The following is a 20,771-nucleotide window of genomic DNA, read 5'->3' on the forward strand; positions in this document are numbered from 1 at the left end:
TTCCATTTCCTGGGTAAAACCACATTGGATGCTTACGTGTGAATGCCACAGAGCACAGGGAGTAAAAGGGAAAGGTAATAACAAAGCACAGGATACAAAGTGAAATACTGTGAAGTTTTGCTTCTCTCCATTCTACTTGGTCCCATCTCTAGAAAATTAATTCTTTTTAAACTTCCCTGGTTGTGAGAAGTTTCATGGACTGCTGGAGACCATAAGGCATATAATCTTCTAAGAGATCCTCAACCTATAAATTTATCAACACAGCTATAGATCCTTTGGGCTTGAGGGCAGCTTCTGGTAAAGCCACCTTGGGGCAGCGGGGTCATTCAATATAAATGTTGTTTCTAGCTTGGGCAACTGCAAAAGAGCCTCTAGCCTTCCCCAGGCCAAGACGAAACCCTTCCGATTGAGTGATTCCAGCTGTGTTGGGGGTGGGGGACTTACAATAGTCTCTTCACTACAATGGACATCTCAGGAGGCCAGGATTTTGCCTACCTTGTCCATAGGTTTATTAGAGGAGACACTTGGTACACATTTATTAAATGGAAAGCAGCTGTGAGTTATCCTAATATTTAATTTGATCGGTTTGGTGAAGGTGTTTTTCAGCAGATTCAGAGAGGATGCCAGTTTGATATGTACTAATGTGCTATTTTCATAAGCTCAGTCCTTTAAAATGTTTGAACATTTTCTTCCAGGTACTATTTATTCATTTAGATGTGGGTTGTAACCAAGGTGTTCTCTTATGCATAGTTTCGTCATCATCTAATTGAGGGTAGGGCTTGCTTTCCAGACAAGTTTGATTCTGTAAACTCCCCATCCCTATCTGTATCTGCTTTAAATGTTATTTTAAACTGAAATAAATACTCTGACATTCTAGAATGGCAGCAAATCTAGGATACTGCAATGCAAGGGTTGGGGAATGCTTGGTTCAGGTCAGGAGAAGGAGTTATTTGTTGAGGCTAAAGGTCAGTCAGTATGAGGGTACACAGAGAACCCCCTTCTAACAACTCTCTGTCTTCCAACAATCCCCTTCTGGGGATTATTGAAAGTGGGTTCTTTTAATAAGAAAATGGGACTAGACAAATAAAACTAGGGCTTGGCTTAAATGGCTGGAAATAATTTAAAATTTAAGGATTGAAATCAAAAGGCAAGCCTCTGTCAAGTGCCTATTCCTACTGACAAAACAACTTGGAGGTAGGTTCTGTAGTTTCTGGAGCATCTGCAATTATGGAGGGCAAATGTCCATTGCTTCTTGAGGAAGAAATCCAGAGAGTTTTGAAAAGGGCAGTTTAAATCGCCCATAGACACGTGTCTGCATTAGTTAGGTCTCATTGGTTAAAGAGACAACAGGATGCTACACACCTATTAGACCAGAGACATAGTCTCTGCAGAATAGTTTAAGGATTTCAAATTATCAGGCAATGGTAGGAAGTTCTCATCAGATGTTATTGATGACTAAGAAACTTCACTAACCAGGACCACATTAGAATATTGGTCAGCAGTGCTAAAATGTCTATTAATCACGTTAGCAAAATAATATGACAAGGAAAAAAATATTTTTCGGAATTTCCAACAGACCCCAATTTTTCCCATTAAAAAAAAATCAGAATGCACCTCAAACAACTTACTTAAATAATAGCACTACTCGTATAGGCTGCTCCTACCGTAGAAGGCCGCAAGAAGCGGAAAGAACTCTCAGTGCTTACCTAAGAGCCTCTTTGACCATCTCTGGGACTCATTTTTTTTTATTTGTAAATTAGGACAAAATAATCAACCCCGGAGATTCACTATGAAGATCAGCTAAGACAGAGAACCTAACACAATGCCTAGTATTTAGTAAGCACTTCATAAATAGGAACTATTATAATATAAAAATATATTTTTAACAATGAATTTTATTAAGAATTGCTGTTATAATCAAAAGAAAAGAAATCATAGTGACTGGTAGGATTTTTCTTACTGACAGTTAAGAAATAGTATCTTTCTACAAGGATAAGACCTCCTCTCCACCAATTTTCACTATAAAAACTATATATTGATCATATACTAAGAATATAAGAAATAATAAATTGCTGCCTCTCTTTATTAATATGTTAGTCAGGCCTGTAGCCTTTTAGTAAAATTTGTATTAAGAAAATTATATTTTATTTATTCTGATTTAATAAAGTTCCCTTGTCAAATTCTCAACTCCTGAGAAGTGATTAAGATGTTTTTAAGATTTTTATCTGAACTGTTCATCAATCTCCAAAAAGTAGTACTAAAAACAATAACGGAAACCAAGCACAACGTATTTCTCCATGACTCTGCAAGTCAATGAAAAACATTTTTTTCAAACCTTTATCCATGCACAGATAGTAGTACTGAACCTATAATTTGGATTCATTACTTTATGGAGAAAACAGAAGCAGAGTGATTAAGTGACTTTTCAAGGTCATATTATTTTAAATATCACAATTTTTGAGAGGGGGAAAAAGGCAGATTCCAAAAGTTATTAAAATAAGCTTGACATTGATCACTCATAAAATTCTAAGGCAGATTATTAAACAGATGGCATGTGAGAAGTTAGAAAAGGAGGTAGTATGTTTTCACTAAGAATGAGGCATTTCTAGCTAACTTCATTTCCTTTCTGATTTAATATACTAGCAGATTGGGTTGCTCCCAAAGACGGTGAATCTGACTGCCAAACATGACCAAATTTTTATGGTGTACTTTTTAGGAAAAATGAAGAGACAGGGGTACATGAAGTGACTGGTAGTTACTTCAACAACTGTAGCCAAAGTACTAATTCATGGATCGGTCACCTGGATGGCAGTCTGCATTCTGAAGAGGGTCTGTATTCTATCCTGTTCGAGTCAATATTTATCAGTAAAAGTCACTAAATACCAAAAACCATGCTTTATCAAAATTGGAACTGACACAAAGCTAAAAGGAAGAATCCAAATTCACAAGTACCTTTAAAAATTAAATTTCATGAGGATGAATGTTGTCCTTCAATTAAGGTTAATAAGAAATTGTATAAGATAGGTGTGGACTTGCTTACCAGCAATGCCTGTGAAGTTCAGCAAGAGACAACAATTTGACACACTTGCCTAACAATGACGGTGGTAATAACAACAACATATACCAAACATAACAGCCACATGAGGATCACTTTGAAGTTGGCAATAATGCCCCCAAATTCTGCTCTGTTTATATCACAGAAGACTTGTGTTTAGTTCTGAGCAACATATTTGGAGAGGAACTGAAAGAGCCAACCTGAGGCTGGTCTGGAGTAGGTATCATGTAAGATCTCAGAAAAGTGTGAAACCAGAGGAAGGATATGAAGAGAAGGCCATACAGAATAAACAGGACTTTTCTGTCTAGTTTCACATGTGTGCTATTTAGAGAGAAATTTGGGTGAAATCCATCCCTTGTAGGGGTAATGAATAGCTCCATCCAACAGGGGCTGAATGAAAATTATGATGCAATTATAAAAGCATCTATAGTAGAGATAAATACTGTTGCTGATTCTAGCTCTGTGACTATTTTTCTATCATATGTTTACTCTATTAGGGCAGAATCAAAATTCTAAACAAAAGGATTACTTTTCATCTCATTCAGTGTTATATAATTCATAACTTATCAGCCCCCAATTGGCCCTTTTGCAATGAGGTGGGGTTTTTTTGGTTTCTTTTTGAGACAAGAGTCTCACTCTCTTGCCTGGGCTGGAGTGCCATGGCGTCAGCCTAGCTCGCAGCAACCTCAAACTCCTGGGCTCAAGCGATCCTACTGCCTCAGCCTCTCAAGTAGCTGGGACTACAGGCATGTGCCACCATGCCTAGTAATATATATATATATATATGTTTTTAGTTGTCCAGCAAATTTCTTTCTATTTTTTTAGTATAGACAGGGTCTCGCTCTTGCTAAGGCTGGTCTCAAGCTCCTGAACTCAAACGATCCACCTGCCTCAGCCTCCCAGAGTGCTAGGATTACAGGCGCGGGCCACCACGCCCGGCCTGCAATGAGGTCTTTGAACCCTTTGGGAACCATGCTGAATCTTGCTAAACAGTTATATTTAATAATAGTCCCATGCCTGATTTGGAGAAAACCACTGACATAGGACAGGCTCCCTTACTGGAACTTTGAGAGTTTCTACAGTCGAGAGCTGGTGTGGAAACCAGGCTCTGCTGAAACCGAAAAGATTGCTAAGAATGTTAGGCAGGAGAGGACACGGACTCAGAGCCCCTCCAGCAGCAGGAAGTCCACCAATCACTTCTGTATGACTCTCTGTAGGGCCTTCTTAAGTCACAGTTCAAGGACTTTAAATAAAATCATGTGCTCAGGAGCCTATTGTGGACTTCCTTAATATAGCTGTCCTTTGCCATTAACTCCAAATCCTTCAGGGGTTACATTACAGAAGTGATATGATTACACAATTAAATATTAGAAATGACCACCAAGTATATCCTGTTTATTGTTTATGATTTACACGGAAAATGATGGACTGGGGTTGTAGAACAATAAACCAATCATTACATTTAGACCTGGGCTTTTGAAAAACTTGCATTCCATTTTAACAGTTCATATATATTTAACAGCTTAAATAAAAATTCAGATCACAAATAATCTTAAGAGTTAGTTAGCTTAGAGATAAACAATTAAGAAACACAAAAGAAAACCACATGAATCTACCTTTAAATATTAGCATTCATATTACAAGAAATAAGAAAATATTTAAAAAAATAAAATTATTAGGTCAAGTCACAACATAAAATAGAGAAATAAGATAAACAACATTTCATTAATATTCATACCTATTTCTAATTTACCTTCATATAGTCTTAACTTTTTCAAAAGGATCCAAGATATGATCAAATAGCATTTTGGTGTTTAAACTTCTCAGCCTCAATTTATACCAGCTTGCTACCACAAAAATCCTAAAACCTCAATTTTCATTTTTTAATTTAAGACAACTCTTACTCAACTTTTCTCCTTCATAGCAGCTGTTTATAGATAGTAGGGAGCCAAGAATGAAGGACAGTAACAGATGGAAAGCAAAAAGTACAACAGCTATCTTAAGTTCAGCTTTCAACATTGCTGGTTGAGTTTGGAACCAAAACCTCTTAACAACTGGCAGATAATAGCTAAATCTTAACAGGCAAAGAAGAAATATTTTCTTTGGGACAGCTGCTATCTAGGAGAAAAAAACCAAGGTCCCTTAATACTGCCTAAATATAATGTGTGGCTTATTATAGAGAAATCTTTAGCAATGTAAGTTTAACCAGTAAGTGTCACAACTGACCAACTACTTGAAAAGAAAAGAAACAAACAAAAAATCACACTAGCCACGAATTTCCACAATATACACATGAGAATTAATTTTAATCTGATTTGACTCCTTGACACTAACTGATCATCAATGAAAAATGGTATGGAAAGATCACAGAGTAGAAAACAAGCAAAGATTAGTTTATACAACAGTGACTATATACATCAGAAGGAAAACATGCTAGCTAATGCAACATTAAGGCCTGAATGCTAAGCATTTCCAAAGTCACAGAAGCCCCAAAGAACCCATAAATTACAAATTCACCACATTACATGCATGCAATGTTCACTTTTGTTTTACCCATAAAAGGATACACAGTATTTTGCTGTAAATACCAGACACATTTACAATATATGCAAAAATTAGAATGCAAGTGTTATGTTTCTTATATTTAAGCCTCAAATATGCCAACAGTGAAAATTCATTTATTTTTAAGAATGGAGAAAAGAGACAAAATATAAATACTTAGAGAAATAAGATGTAATTCTGCATTTGGGAAGCCATATAAATATTCCTTTTATGTGTCCAAACTAAATTATCAGTGGACCAATTGGATGGATGTACACTATGTGCTTTACTATTTTACTTGCTCAAATGTGACATTCTAACAGCCACCATTGCCTAGTGTTGATATCAAATCACATTTGTAAGTAAACTATTTGGTTCATGTTTCCACATACTTGTCTGTATGTGTGATCACATAAAAGAGAAGCTGTGCATCTTAGTTTGGGGTTATATAGTTACAAAGACGACCCTCTATACATTTTTAGACTTTCCAAAATACTGCAGAACTAAAATTACCTTAAACTAACTATATCTAATACTTATTAAACAAATGTGCCATGAGTGTTCTGGACTTTCAAGTATAATTTTAACCAAGGAAAAACATGTGAGATAAGAGGTTAGAAAGGGTTTCATAAGGCCATCTAATTCATCTCATTGTACCAAGCACTGAGCACACTAGAGTCTTCATATGCTTTACTAACTTTATGTTAAGCACATCCACTGTTTTATTAAATAATTTATTTTACCACCTAACCATTTGGGGGGGGGTTATGTTTAAGATTTTAAAATTTTGTGATGTTCTGGCCAAAATTTTAGCTTTTGTTTGGCATTTGGAAAAGTTCTAATTTTAAACAAAGATGTAAAAGTAGACACCTTTCTAAAAAACTTCTCAGTATTATGAACCAAGAAGTCTGATGTAGCAAAAGCAAAGGGACCAGTGAAAATGTGTGCTTTAGAATTTGTTTTATTTCCAATGAAACCAAATACTTCTGTTGTGATCACAACCTTCACATTTGATGCAGACAGGAGAGCTTAATTATAACCACTTAGTGACAGTATTATAGATAAAGCCAATGTCTGCCACATAGATGATTACTTTTTCTGGAGAGAGTGAACTGATAAGCTTGACTTTACAATTAATTCAACTAAAGAAAATGGATGCACTGCTTCACTATTCAGCTTGAAAATGTTTAGTACTCTGCAAACTTAAATTTAGTTTAGAAAGGTTAATATTTTCTTTCTAAACTATGGCATATACTATATATAGCATTTTTAATATATTTATATATAATAATTTGCACATCAGCTTTAGAAGGAATTTGCAGATTTACTTTGATAGACTGATCTCATTTCAACTGTTAAAGTTTAGGGCGCTTGTGCGGTACTGTTATTTGAAGAAGGGGCATCAGGATCAGGCTCAGAGGAAGCAGCTGCAGATGATTCAATAACCGCAGGTGGGAAATGACGGCGGCACACAGGGCACGTTCCCGACTGGAGGGAGAAAAACAAGTTAACAGCCACCAGAAACATCTTAACTGCCATACAAGTAACTTAATAAAGAAAAAAATTGTATCATTATCCTAATAACAAATCAAGTATCTTAAAAACACAAACCAAATAAACTTCAAACCAATACAATACAGAAAGACAAAATTTTGGTGCTATTTCCTCTGTGCCCCCAATAAGACTAATTTCTTTGAGAATAAACAATGTCTCTTAATCATGTTTGTACCTTTAAGGTCATTCATCTTTCATTTTTATTAAGTTTTTTAAGTTTATTAAGAGCCTCCACATTCACACTGATGTAGTGGTAGAGGCTGAGCAAAAAATCATGGTGCATGTCTGCACAAAGTCAGAGTTTAGCTCAGCAATGATCTGAATTTAATCGTTATTATTTAATCTATTATGCACATATTAGAAAAATCACACACCTATTTAACTCACACCTAATCATTCCCCCATTGAGCTTCCTCCATTATACTAAAGCCTCACTTTAGTGTAGCACAGATTTGTCAAAACAAAGGGACCTCAGACCTTCTTGATAAGCTATGTAATTTATTTCTAAAGAGATAAATTAGATGCCTTCTAAATGATAAACCAATTAACAATAGACCTGGGAGAGAACAAGAACTGTATCTTGGGAACCTTCTCCCCAGGGGAAACCAGGGAAGGCTTCACACTAAGCAGCTGCCTGACAGGAAAGAAACTGAAAAGGTAATATTACCTTGGATTAAGAAAAGTCAAGTACAATTCAATGCTGTAATTCATAGATAATGTTTACAACTTAAGAATTCAATTAAACAAACATTCACTGTGCACTCACCATATAGATTGGGCCCTAACAGCAACATTTTAGAGTTAAACAGATGACTATGGTCTTGGTCAAACACATACCAGCTGTGTAACCTTGGATGAATAATAATCATTGGAAAGTGGGAATAAGGATACCAGCATATCCTAGAGTTACTGTGAGGATTAAATGGGAAAATATATAGGAATCATCCATCAGTGCTTGACACACAGCAGGCACAAAAGCCACTGCTTCTGAAGTCTCTGAAACTATTGTGGGAATTAAAAAAAAAAGGGCATATTAATGACAGAAGAGGTGGAGTTTAAGCTGGGCCTATCTAGATCATCTAATCTTACAGATGGTATAGGGGGAAGATCATGCCAGGTGTCATGAGCAAATGTACAGAAGAGTAAATCTGAAGACACAGACTGGGGTCTAGACCACAGAAGGCTTTGAAAGCCAACACAGAAACTCTGTACTATTCCACAGGTGACTGGAAGTCTTGGTCTCTCTCTCTCTTTCTCTCTCTCTCTCTCTCTCTCTCTCTCTCTCTCAATTATGAGAAAGGAAGTAACATGATCAGAACTACATTGTAGAAAATACCTTCAATGGAGGTAAGGAAATAAAGTAGGTAACTATAATAGTAGTTAAGGCAAGGAGGGTTGCAGGTCTGATGTGTGGGAGTGCAAGTGAAATGAGGGGATGCACCTCATAGACACAGGCACACGCACAACTATTACGACTTGGTGGCTCTGCATGTTCTGCATGCCCACTAATCTTAACAGCACTTACTTCTATGACTACCACCATCTTGTGCAGGCACTCAAAGTTCTTTTCTACTGAATTTTAACTTTAATTATTAATAAGCTTACCAATACTTTTCCTACACTATGTGTTTATTGTTAATATGTGCCAGGTACTATATTTAATTCATTATGGACTATTTACTTCAATCTTTATAAAAACCCTAGAGGTGAGTATACTGTGTGGTACAGCTATCTAGGCTATATCAACATAATGCCAAATAAACAGGTTAAGAAAAATTATCTAAAACACTATTTCCCAAATTATGTTATAAGGGAGGGAAGAGATAAAAGAAAGCAGTGTTTTAAAAATAATTCAGAATCCAGTATTACACCTTAGTCCAGAATGCCAGGAAGTTTCATGAGACTTGAAACACATATGATCTCTACACAGGCAATACTTATCAAATTGTAGGTACTACTGCCAGGTACTATGGGTTATCTCATTTAGTTCTCACAACATTACTTGATACATATCATCATCAGTATCATTTAACAAATGCTATAAAGTTAAAAGCAAAAAATTCCAGCAGTAACCAATTACACAACTTTTGGCCTCGACTCAAATGAGCATAATATTGCAAAAATGTTTTTATGTATTCCACCAATCTAACTCTAAATATATTCTAGAGCAATCCTCTAAAAATTATGGGTACATTTAATGTAATCACAATTAGAATTCTAAAATGAATTCTTTTTGGGGAGAGAAGCAAATAAATAAAATAATTTAAAGCTCATATAGAAAAAAAAAACTGCCTAAGAATAGGTATGAAAAAAATATAGAAAAAAATAGCATAATCCTACGAAAAATAATTTAAAAAAACCTCAAAGTATAAGAGTTTAAGCAACTGAGAAAAAGTGTGGCTATATATATTCCTGGATGGAAATACTGTTGGCAAGAGGAGTAGTGAGGAAGAAAGGGGAACTGAGAAGTAAGGAAACAAAAGACTGTAGCAAATAAAAAAATATGCAAGTAATGTTTTATAAAAGTAGAATAAAAACTACAATACAAATTGAATATGCATACAGACATAAAATAGAGAGTAACATAAAAAACGAAATGATATATCTGATTTCATAAAGAAACAGTGAATATTTCTATATTGTAGTTCAAAGATTTTAAAAAGAGTTTAGAGAAGGATGAAGTGATAGTAGGAGAAGAACAGCAAAGAAAGAAAATGGGAAGAAGAGAAGGGAGGAAGGAAAGGGGAGCAAAAAAAGATGAAAAGAAAGGGAGTAGTTACAGAGAAGAGAGAGTGCTATATCCATGAGTAAATAAGCTGAGAAAGTGATTTGGGAATTCCTACTGAGCTGGATGGTAAACATCCTTTATGCAAAGTTATAGAGTTCACAGAGCAGATTTAAGTAAAACTCTTATTTAAGTAACTCAAATATATTTAAATCTACTGGGTAAAGATTTAAAGAATATATAAAAATTAGAATAGCAGCTACTTAGCAAGTTATTAAATATCTCTCAGACACATTTTCAGAAACATCAACCCTTATTAGTGGAATACTTGTATATTGTTACAGTAGGTTTGTGTCAAAGGCTTCTTTGCTTGAGATAGTTTAGCAAACACCAAATTTCAGTATAAGTACAGTTCTAATTGATTTTATTTCCAAATCATTTTTTTCAGATATTTGAATCAATTCCTAAATTAATTAAAATTTTATTGTCTTTGTTGTTTTTTAGACAATGTAAATAAAGCAAAATAGTTCCATATGATCCCTGATCCATAGTCATTAAAGGCAGCCAGTTTTTCACACTGTATGGAAAAGTGCTACACAGATATAGTTGAATAAAATAGGCTTAAAAGACACTACTATTATTAACTTGTAGGCCAAACTATTAAAGCATTAATTTTAAAGACAGTGATTCTAAAACTCACCTTCTGTAGCCAAATTGAGACACAAGGTTTGTGAAAGAAATGATGACAGGGCAACTCTGTTGCTATATCATCCTTAATATATTCACTGCAACAGATTGGACAGCACTGCTCCTGACCAATAGCTGAAATCAACAAGTATTTTAGATGTATCAATCACATAAAGTCCAATTTTTAAAAAATTGAAAATCAACATATTATGCTCATGGATAATATCTATGAAAGACAAAAGAACCAGACTTTGATTAATTAATTGGCAAGTATGTTTCTAATACATGACAATTTGAAATTTAATGAACACTAACTACTTTTATAGAAAAGCTGACTGGGAAACATTTGTCTCAGCCTATCACTTGATAAATTCAAATACTTTTCTACTAGTTGAAAGTCTGTCAACAACAGGTTTCCATAGAAAATCTAATGGAAGTTTCTAATAGTCCAGTATTTCATCTTTTAGGTACATTGATAATATACTTAAATATGCAACATGTCCTTTAACATCTGAGATCAACTTTGCCCTTACCAGTGTGATCTTCAAGAACAAGGGTCTCTGGAAGACCATCAATGCTTTCCTTACTGGCTGGTGGATTGGCCACCTCAACATCTACTGCGAGAGACTCTAAATGTGCCAAGGCAGTCTGAAAAGGAAAAGTTACAGTTCTTTGTTAGAAAAAACTTTGAAACAGTAATAGAAAACCATTTCTTAAAGTATTTGCCAAAGTTATATCACCATTATTCTCTTCCTGTTTCTTTTGTTTCATCCAGTCCCTTGCTCTTTTTCCTCTTCCCAAAGGAACTGCCACAATCACCATAAAACCAAAACATCAAACACATTTACACACATAGCCCAACTTTTCACAAGTAAAACAAAAATCTGTCTTGTCTCAATAATCATCTACTTGCCCATCATATTTCTATTTTCTGAGGAGTGGTTAATTCTTCCAACTATGAGTTCCTGTGTGGGATCAATAATATAAAAGAAAGTAAACACTTTAGATAAGTTCATTTCATTAAAATACGTCCGAGGTTACTAAATGTTCACGGTATGGAAGCAAATAATGCACTCCTGACTGGCCATGTCTACTACTGGCACAGACTTAGCACATCCGCATTACCAGTTCACAAGTATTACTAGGTTATTTGGGTTATGAACTTCATTTAGGGGTTCAAATGCCTGTATAAAGTCACTGTTCTAAGGAGGATAGAAAGAACATCAGATCATATGACCCTAAAGGCAATCACGGCAACAACAAAAATAAATAAAAGGGACCTAATTACCAGTTCACAAGTATTACTAGGTTATTTGGGTTATGAACTTCATTCAGGGGTTCAAATGCTTGTATAAAGTCACTGTTCTAAGGAGGATAGAAAGAACATCAGATCATATGACCCTAAAGGCAATCACAGCAACAACAAAAATAAATAAATGGGACCTAATTAAATTAAAAAGCTTCTGCACAGCCAAGGAAACTATCATGAAAGCAAACAGACAACCTATAGAATGGGAAAAAATATTTGCATGCTACACATCCAATAAAGGGCTAATAACTAGAATCTATACAGAACTCAGGAAAATCAGCAAAAAAAAATCAAACCACCCTATCAAAAAGTGGGCAAAGCACATGAACATAAGCTTTTCAAAAGAAGATAGACTGATGGCCAAGAAACATATGAAAAAATGCACAACATCTCTAATCATCAGAGAAATGCAAATCAAAACCACAATGAGGTATCATTAACTTCAGTGAGAATGACTTTTATCAAAAAGTCCCCAAACAACAAATGCTGGCATGGATGTGAAGAGATAGGAACACTGCTGGTGGGACTGACAATTAGTATAAGGTCTATGGAAAATAAAATGGAGATACCTCAAAGAACTAAAAACAGAACTACCATTTGATCCAGCAATCCCACTACTAGGCATTTACTCAAAGGAAAAAAAGTCATTTTATAATAAAGACATCTGCACTCAAATGTTTATAGCAGCACAATTCATAATTGCAAAGATGTGGAAACATCCCAAGTGCCCATAAGTACATGAGTGGATTAATAAAATGTGGTATATGTATACCATGGAGTACTACTCAACCACAGAAAACAATGGTGAACTAGCACCTCCTCCATTATCCTGGATGGAGCTAGAGCCTATTCTTCAAAGTGACGTATCACAAGAATGGAAAAACAAGCACATGTACCCACCATCAAATTGGTACTAACTGATCATCACTTAGGTGCACACATGGAAATACTATTCATTGGGTGCAGGGCAGGTGGGTCGGGGAGGAGAGGATCAGTAAATTCAGAACTGATGGGTGTGGAGCATACTGTGGGCTCTGGCTTGGACAGTGCAAAGACAATATACGTAACCTAAATATTTATACCCCCATAATATTCTAAAATTTAAAAATAAATAAATAAGCAAATAAAATGGTAGCAAACCAAATCCAACAGATTATCAAATAAATAATCCACCATGACCCAGTGGACTTCATCTCAGAGATGTAAGGATGGTTCAACATACAAAAAAATCAATAAATGTGATTCACCACATAAACAGAAGCAAAAACAAAGGTCATCTCAATAGATGCAGAAAAAGCTTTTGACAAAATCCAGCACCCTTTCATAATAAAAAACCCTCAACAAACTAGGCACAGAAGGAACACTCCTCAAAATTATTAAAGCCATATACGACAAACCCACAGCCAGCATCATACTGAATGGGGAAAAGTTGAAAGCATTCCCACTACTAATCAAAGCAAGATAAGGATGCCCACTGTCACCACTTCTACTCAGTATAGTGCAGGAAGTCCTACCAGAGCAATCAGGCCAGAAAAAGAAATAAAGGGTATCCAAATTGGGAAAGAGAAGGCCAAACTATCGCTCTTTGCTGAAGACATAATATACCTAGAAAACCCCAAAGAATCCACCAAGAATCTCCTGGAATTGATAAATAAATTCAACAAAGTCTCAGCTTACAAAATCAATGTATACTTATCAAGCATTCCTATACACCAATAACAGTTAAGCCAAGTGTCAAATCAAAGACTTAATACCATTCACAATAGTGACAAAGAAAATAAAATACCTAGCAATACACTTAACCAAGGAGGTGAAATATCTCTACAAAGAGAACTATGAAACACTAAGGAAAGAAATTAGAGGCCGGGCACGGTGGCTCATGCCTGTAGTCCTAGCTCTCTGGGAGGCCGAGGGGGGCGGATTGCTCAAGTTCAGGAGTTCGAAACCAGTCTGAGCAAGAGCAAGACCCCGTCTCTATTATAAATGAAAAGAAATTAATTGGCCAACTAAAATATATATATAAAAAATTAGCTGGGCATGGTGGTGCATGCCTGTAGTCCCAGCTACTCGGGGGCTGAGGCAGGAGGATCGCTTGAGCCCAGGAGTTTGAGGTTGCTGTGAGCTAGGTTGACGCCACGGCACTCACTCTAGCCTGGGCAACAAATCGAGACTCTGTCTCAAAAGAAAAAAAAAAAAAGAAGAAATTAGAGAGGACACAAAAAAATAGAATAACATATCATGTTCATGAATCAGTAGAATCAACAGTTATTAAAATGTGTACACTACCCAAAGTGATTTATAGATTCAATGTAGTCCCCATCAAAACACCAAAGTCATACTTACCAGATCTAGAAAAAAATAATTCTACACTTTGTTTGGAACCAGAGAAGAGCTTGAATAGCCAAAACAATCATAAACAAAGAGAACAAACCTGGAGGTATCACCAGACTTGAACTATACTACAACACTGTAGTAACCAAAACAGCATGGTATTGGCATAAAAATAGAGACATAGACCAAGGAACAAAACAGAGAACCTAGATAGACAAACATATACATAGAGCCAACAGATCTGTGACAGAGCAGAAAAAAATGTATACTGAATAAAGAAGCCCTATTCAATATATGGTGCTCGGGATACTGGATAGCCACATGCAGAAGAATGAAACAGGATCCATGTCTCTGACCACTTACAATAAATAATTCAAGATGGATAACAGACTTAAATGTAAGGCATGAAACCACAGGAATGCTAAAAGGAAATGTTGGAAAAACTCTTATAGATATCGGCCTAGGCAAAGAATTTATGACTAAAACCCCAATGGCAATCAAAGCAACAACAAAAATAAATAAATGGAACATGGTTAAAAGGTTTCTGCATAGCTAAGGAAATAATTAATAGAGAAAAGAGACAACCTACAGAATGGGAGAAAATATTTATAAGCTATAACATCCAACAAAGGGCTGATAACCAGAATTTAAAAGGAACTCAAGCAAATTGGAAAGAAAAAAAAGTCATTAAGAAGTGGGCGAAGGACATGAACAGAAGCTTTTCAAAACAAGATAGACAAATAGCCAATAAACATAGGAAAAAATGCTCAACATCATTAATCACCACAGAAATGCAAACTAAAACCACAATGAGATATCATCTTACCCCAGTTAGAATGGCTTTTATTAAAAAGCCCAAAAATAATAGATGCTGAAGAGAAATGAACCCTTACACTCTGTTGGTAGGACTGCAAGTTAGTACAAACTCTATGGAAAACAGTATAGAGGTTCCTCAAAGAACTAAAAGTAGATCTACCATTTGATCCAGCAACCCCACTACTAGGTATTTACCCAAAGGGAAAACAGTTATCTTATCAAAAAGATACTTACATTCCAGTGTTTACTGTAGCACAACTCACAACTACAAAGATGTGGAATTAACACAAGTGCTCATCAATGAGTGGGTTAATAAAATATGATATATGTATAATATGTACTACTACTCAGTCATAAATAAGGATGAATTTAGGCCTTTTGCAACAATTTGGATGGAACTAGAGACCATTATCCTTAGTGAAGTATCTAAAGAATGGAAAAACAAACACCACGTATACTCACTATTAAATTGGGGCTAACAGATGAGCACACACTTGCACTTAGCAAAGTGAAACCCAGTGGACATCAAGCAGGTAGAAGGAGGGGGAGGGGATGGGTGAAAACTTACTTAACAGGTACAATGAACATTATCTGGGTGATGTGCACACTTAAAACCCTGACTCAAGCATAACAAAAGTGATATACATAACCCAAAACATTTGCACCCCCTGTAATATTTTGAAATAAAAAAAAGAATGGAAAAGCAAACACCATACATACTCACTATTAAATTGGAACTAACCAATGAGCACAAATGTGCATAGAGGGAAGTCAGTGGAAATCAAGCAGGAGGGAGGAGGTGGAGTGGATGAGTGAAAATCTACCTAACAGGTACAAGGAACGCTATCTGTGTAATGGGCTTACAATCCTACAACACTTACAATTCTAACTCAAGCATAACAAAAGTGATCTATGTAACCAAAAAATGTTTATACCCCTGTAATAATTTGAAATTTAAAAAAAAAACACCAAATTAAGTGAGATAAGCAAGTCACAGAAGTATAAATACTGTAAACCACTTATATGAGGTATCTAAAGTAGTCAAATTCACAAATACAGAAAGTATTGGTGGTTGCCAGGGGGTGAGGAGAGAGGAAAATGGGTAGTGTTGTTTACCTTATACTCTTTGCAAGAAGAATGTTTAAAAATTTTAATGTAAATGGAGTCACAGGGTAACCAATCTACCTTCCCAGTGATCTCTAAACCCACCTTCTTTATCACACGCAGGTAAAAAAAAAAAAAAACAACTTCAAAAGTACTTATGATAGATATATTAGGTCATTAAATATAAAATGTCCAATTTCGAATCAAAAGTGCAGTTTATTATATCTCAAACAACAAACAGTACATTTAATCAAAGTATGTGCCTAAACTATCAACTCAGTTTTGCCATCTGTAGCTTGTTTATGCCAGTGGCGAAGAAGGCTAGAGCGCTAGTGGCAATGAAATTACAAAAGGCATTTTCCACAGGCTGTTGAGAATTGAATATTTTTCCTTGCAAGAAGTGGTCCAAAGCCTGTTAAGAAGTGGTAGTCAGCTGGTGCAAGGTCTAGTGAATACGGTGGATGAGAGCAATTTTCCAAGTCCGGCTGCTATAGTTGGAGCAGCACTGTTTGTGCAACACGTGGTTGAGTGCTGTCTTAAAAGAGGATTGGCCTGACTCTATGGACCAATCTCAGCTGCTTAATCGCAGGCAGCCTCATTTCATCCAACAGGTTGCAGTAGACATCTGCTGTAATTGACCAGGTTTCATGAAGCTGTAGTGAATAATACCAGCGCTGGACCACCAAACAGACACCATTAGCAATTTTGGTGAATATTTGGTTTTGAACTGTGTTTTGGCACTTCATCTTTATCCAAACATTGTGGTGAACGCTTGCAATTGTCAAAAAGAATCCATTTTCATCACTTGTAACAATATGTAGAAATGGTTCGCCTTTATGTTGTGACAGCAAAGGCAAGGTTCAAGATGATTTTTTTTCTGACACTTAATTGATGTAGAACTCACCCATCCAGCTTCTTTACCTTGCCCATTTGTTTAAAATGGTCCAATATTGTTGGAATAGTAATGTCAAGCCCTGCTGCTAATCCAAATTTACTCAAATCCAAATTTACTATTTTTGTGAGCTATGTGAAAATCTGGGCTATTTAAATATTTTCCCTTCTAGCAACTGGCATGTATAGGTTGAGATGCATTTGTTTCCACTATAGCTTCAGCTCATTATTATCTTCCACCTTTGTCTCAGGTTGCCCACGTGGCTCATTTTCAAGATTAAAACCACCAGAACCTAACTTCTCAAACCATCAACGTATGGTGCGTTCATTAGCCACATCCTTACTAAACACCTTGTTGATATTTTGAGCTGTCTGCATTGCATTGGTGCCATAACAGAACTCATATTTGAAAATAACATGAATTTTTGACTAATTGAGGGTTTCATAAAAATTGCTCTAAAAAATTTGAAAGATAATAAGCCAAAACATGTATTTGAAAGACTGCAGATGCACCTTCGGAATAAACAAAATAAGAAGTGCCAAAGTGAAATATCAGAGATATGAACTGTCAAACTTAGTACTTAAGGAAATTGGACATTTCATAATAATCCCAATTTTTTTTTCTTTCTCCTTTTTATTTCTATTTCATATACCAGTTGTTGGATATTAGCTGCAATTTAGTCTTTATATAAGAGAATATTCTGTGTGACTATGACTGAATTTGTGGAGTGATTAGCAGAGCTAGTGATGAATACAATGACTGTTAGGACTATATATCTGCTCAATCTGGGGAAAGGGTGAAAACCTTTTCATTTGTAAGAACAGCTATATCTTGTTAGGTAGAAATACAGTTGTATTGTTGGTGGAAGTTCAAATGTGCATAGAAAGGTGTATATGGAAGCCAAGTCATCAAAGGGATGGACTATTCCAGTTGGAATTATTGCTCCTCAAATCCAAATTTACTATTTTTGTGAGCTATGCAAAAATCTGGGCTATTTAAATATTTTCCCTTCTAGCAACTGGCATGATACTGAGCTTTGTTCAGAGAAGTGCTGAAGAGACACTGCAGGAGGAAAGGGCTTTGCTTTGGATTTCAGTGTGTGTGACAGGTTTCTGTGACATTCGTGGCTTTCTCTAGCACCAGACCCCTGTGGTGGGCATAGCTTCTCCAGCAGCCAGCTCTTCTAAAGCATGTGGGCCAGCAGCACTCAGTAACCAGCAGCTTCCCCCAGCATCCACTTAGAGTTCTGCAGCAGAATATTTCTAGTTAAACATCTCCCCATGAATAGCTTTCCCCAGCACCCTAGAGGGCTGATTTCCAACAAGTTCAAGAGGACAGGTTTCTAGCAAGTTCTGCCAGCACAGCACCACACTGACTTCTGTGCCATACAGTGAGAGCCACAGTTGCACCATTTCCATCAAGGTCTAGATCTCAACCCTGGGGTGGACTAGGGATGCTTCCTTGAGTATTCTAGCTTAGCCTGAGAGGGGGTGGCTATTCCTTATATGTGCTTATCCTATATTCTTTAGAATTAACTTTATTTCCTTCTAGCCAATCTCTTGTTACTCTATTTCCTTGTTTTAGTTAATAATTCTTTATATTAAATTTTCTTATCACAACATAGGAAATAGAAGGCAAGATACTGCTATCTATCCCTTTCATTCTCACATAACTACAATCATGAATCTCCCCTAATTTCCTACATATTACTCAGTATAGAACCAAACTCATCTGTGCTACACATAAACAGAAAAAAGGGATACATTTATAGTAACTTTCATTTGGGAAGGTTATTCCAGGCTAACTATGCTTTGACACGTTTGTTTCAATGGGTTCATTATCCCTTTCTGATAATTACCTGCACATCTGCAGTGCTAATAAACACCAGAAATTTCATATATGTAAAAATAATTTATTGCCTTGATACTGACATGTATTTAGGATGATTTGGGATCACTTATAAGCAACAAGGGCAAAAGAGACAATTTTATAGCCACTTCTATGAAAATGTATAAAAATACAAAAATTTGTCTATATCTTTAGGCAGTACAATATATGTTCAAAAGTTAGTGCAACTAACTAGAAAGACAACTAAATAGCCTAACTAACCCAACCTGGAATACGTCTAGGTTTAAAGTAGCATAATCCTTTGCCAACATAAAATTTAGTTTCTAAAGAATAAAATACAATTTAGTTTTTAAAGAATTAAGATTTATAGAGAATGATTTATAATGAATGATTTAATACTGGTTTTTAATGATCACAACTGAATCCATATTTGTTGGATGAACACCAATTGGTTGACTGCTGATTTGGATATACCTATGACTATACCGTTTACTGAAAGCTTATCTCTGTATCAGATATTTTGCTAAATATTTTTTACACAATCTCACAGTAACCCATGAGATAGATTTGCTTATTCTCATTTTGTAAATAAGCAACCTGAAGCTTAGACAGGTTAGTGAATTATCCAAGTCACATACAGCCTATCTAACACAAAAGCCCAGGCTCTTAACTTCCATGTTATTACCTTCCTAGTGCCTATATCTCAGTGTATATGAGGTGCTGTTAAATGAGTTTGTAAAGCCTTTCCAAGGGGTCCATGGGTACAGACAATCTCAAGGAAATCAATTTCAGTTAACTTTCTTAAGTAATCTTTCCTCTTATTGATCTGTATAAGAATGCACCGGCAGTCAAAGTATTATGCTGGTTCTCTGTTCCTGCATTTCTTTTATACTCATTTTTCTCCCCACTTTTATTTTATAAATAAAAGTGTACTTCTTACCCATTCAGAGAGGCGATCTAAAGTACTGGGGTCAAAGTGAACTCTAATGACTGAATAATAAATCTTTTAAGTGGCTTCCAATCCTTTGATTTCAAAAAAGTTGAAGGAGGGTCTAAACAACTTAAGTTGATGTGATTTTTGGCAAACATCTCAGAAGAACTCAGTGACGCTGCTATGGTAAACTCCTTTTACTCTATCAATTTATTTGTGTGAACAAAATTTTTCAAGCTTACATTCATAAAAATGAAGAACAGAAATAAAATTTATCAAAAAAAATCTATAATCAGGAAGTGGGCAGCAGGAAGGGGGTAGGAGGGGAAGGGTGTGTACTTACACGGTGGGTGCAGTGTGCACCACCTAGAGGCTGGACACACTAGAAGCTCTGGCATGGGTGGGGGAGGGGCAAGATATGTAACCCTAACAATATTTGTACTCCCATAATATGAAGTAATAAAAAATTAATAATAAATTTTAAAAAGGAGAAATAAAATTTATCTTGAAACGTATCTCTAGGAATAAATAAAATTCAAAGAAATTGGGAAGGGAAAAAAGCCTCCATCTCATTAAGAGATGCATTTCTAGTAAAATTTTATGTTTAAATACTTAATCAAAATTTTTAATAGTTTATCTTTGATCAATTGGATACTATTAACTGTAACTCAATTTAAACTAATTTTTTTACATTAAAAAATTTAAACCTTCTTGAAAAGAAGTGGAGGTAAACAATATTACTAAATTTATGCTAAAGATATTTAGATGTCAACATAAGTAAGTGCAAAGGGATAAATATATTTTCAAACTTTGTTTTGAAAACCAGAAAACTTTAATACCATTATTTCAAAAAGTTAAAGATGGTCCATAATGTACCCTTGTCCTCACTCAAATATTATATGAGACAAATGTATACTGCCAATATATTCGTCAAAAGCCACTATCTGAAAAAAAAAGATCAGTCTAGTACTAGAAAAA

The 20,771-nt window shown here is 35.5% G+C and overlaps 1 protein-coding gene across 1 annotated transcript in view; it reads right to left on the reverse strand.

The window, feature by feature from the left end:
* Positions 1-4,420: 4,420 nt before the first annotated feature.
* Positions 4,421-20,771, reverse strand: part of PJA2 (praja ring finger ubiquitin ligase 2) — a 64,640-nt gene continuing 48,289 nt past the window's right edge. Inside the window, exons 8-10 of the mRNA XM_012790252.2 lie at positions 11,096-11,210; positions 10,576-10,697; positions 4,421-7,084 (exon numbers count right to left, since the gene is read on the reverse strand). Coding sequence (XP_012645706.1) covers positions 6,959-7,084; positions 10,576-10,697; positions 11,096-11,210 — 363 coding nt within the window. The 3' untranslated portion in view covers positions 4,421-6,958. The remainder of the gene's footprint in view (positions 7,085-10,575; positions 10,698-11,095; positions 11,211-20,771) is intronic.

This window comes from Microcebus murinus, chromosome 11, assembly GCF_040939455.1.
Source record: "Microcebus murinus isolate Inina chromosome 11, M.murinus_Inina_mat1.0, whole genome shotgun sequence".
NCBI lineage: Eukaryota > Metazoa > Chordata > Mammalia > Primates > Cheirogaleidae > Microcebus > Microcebus murinus.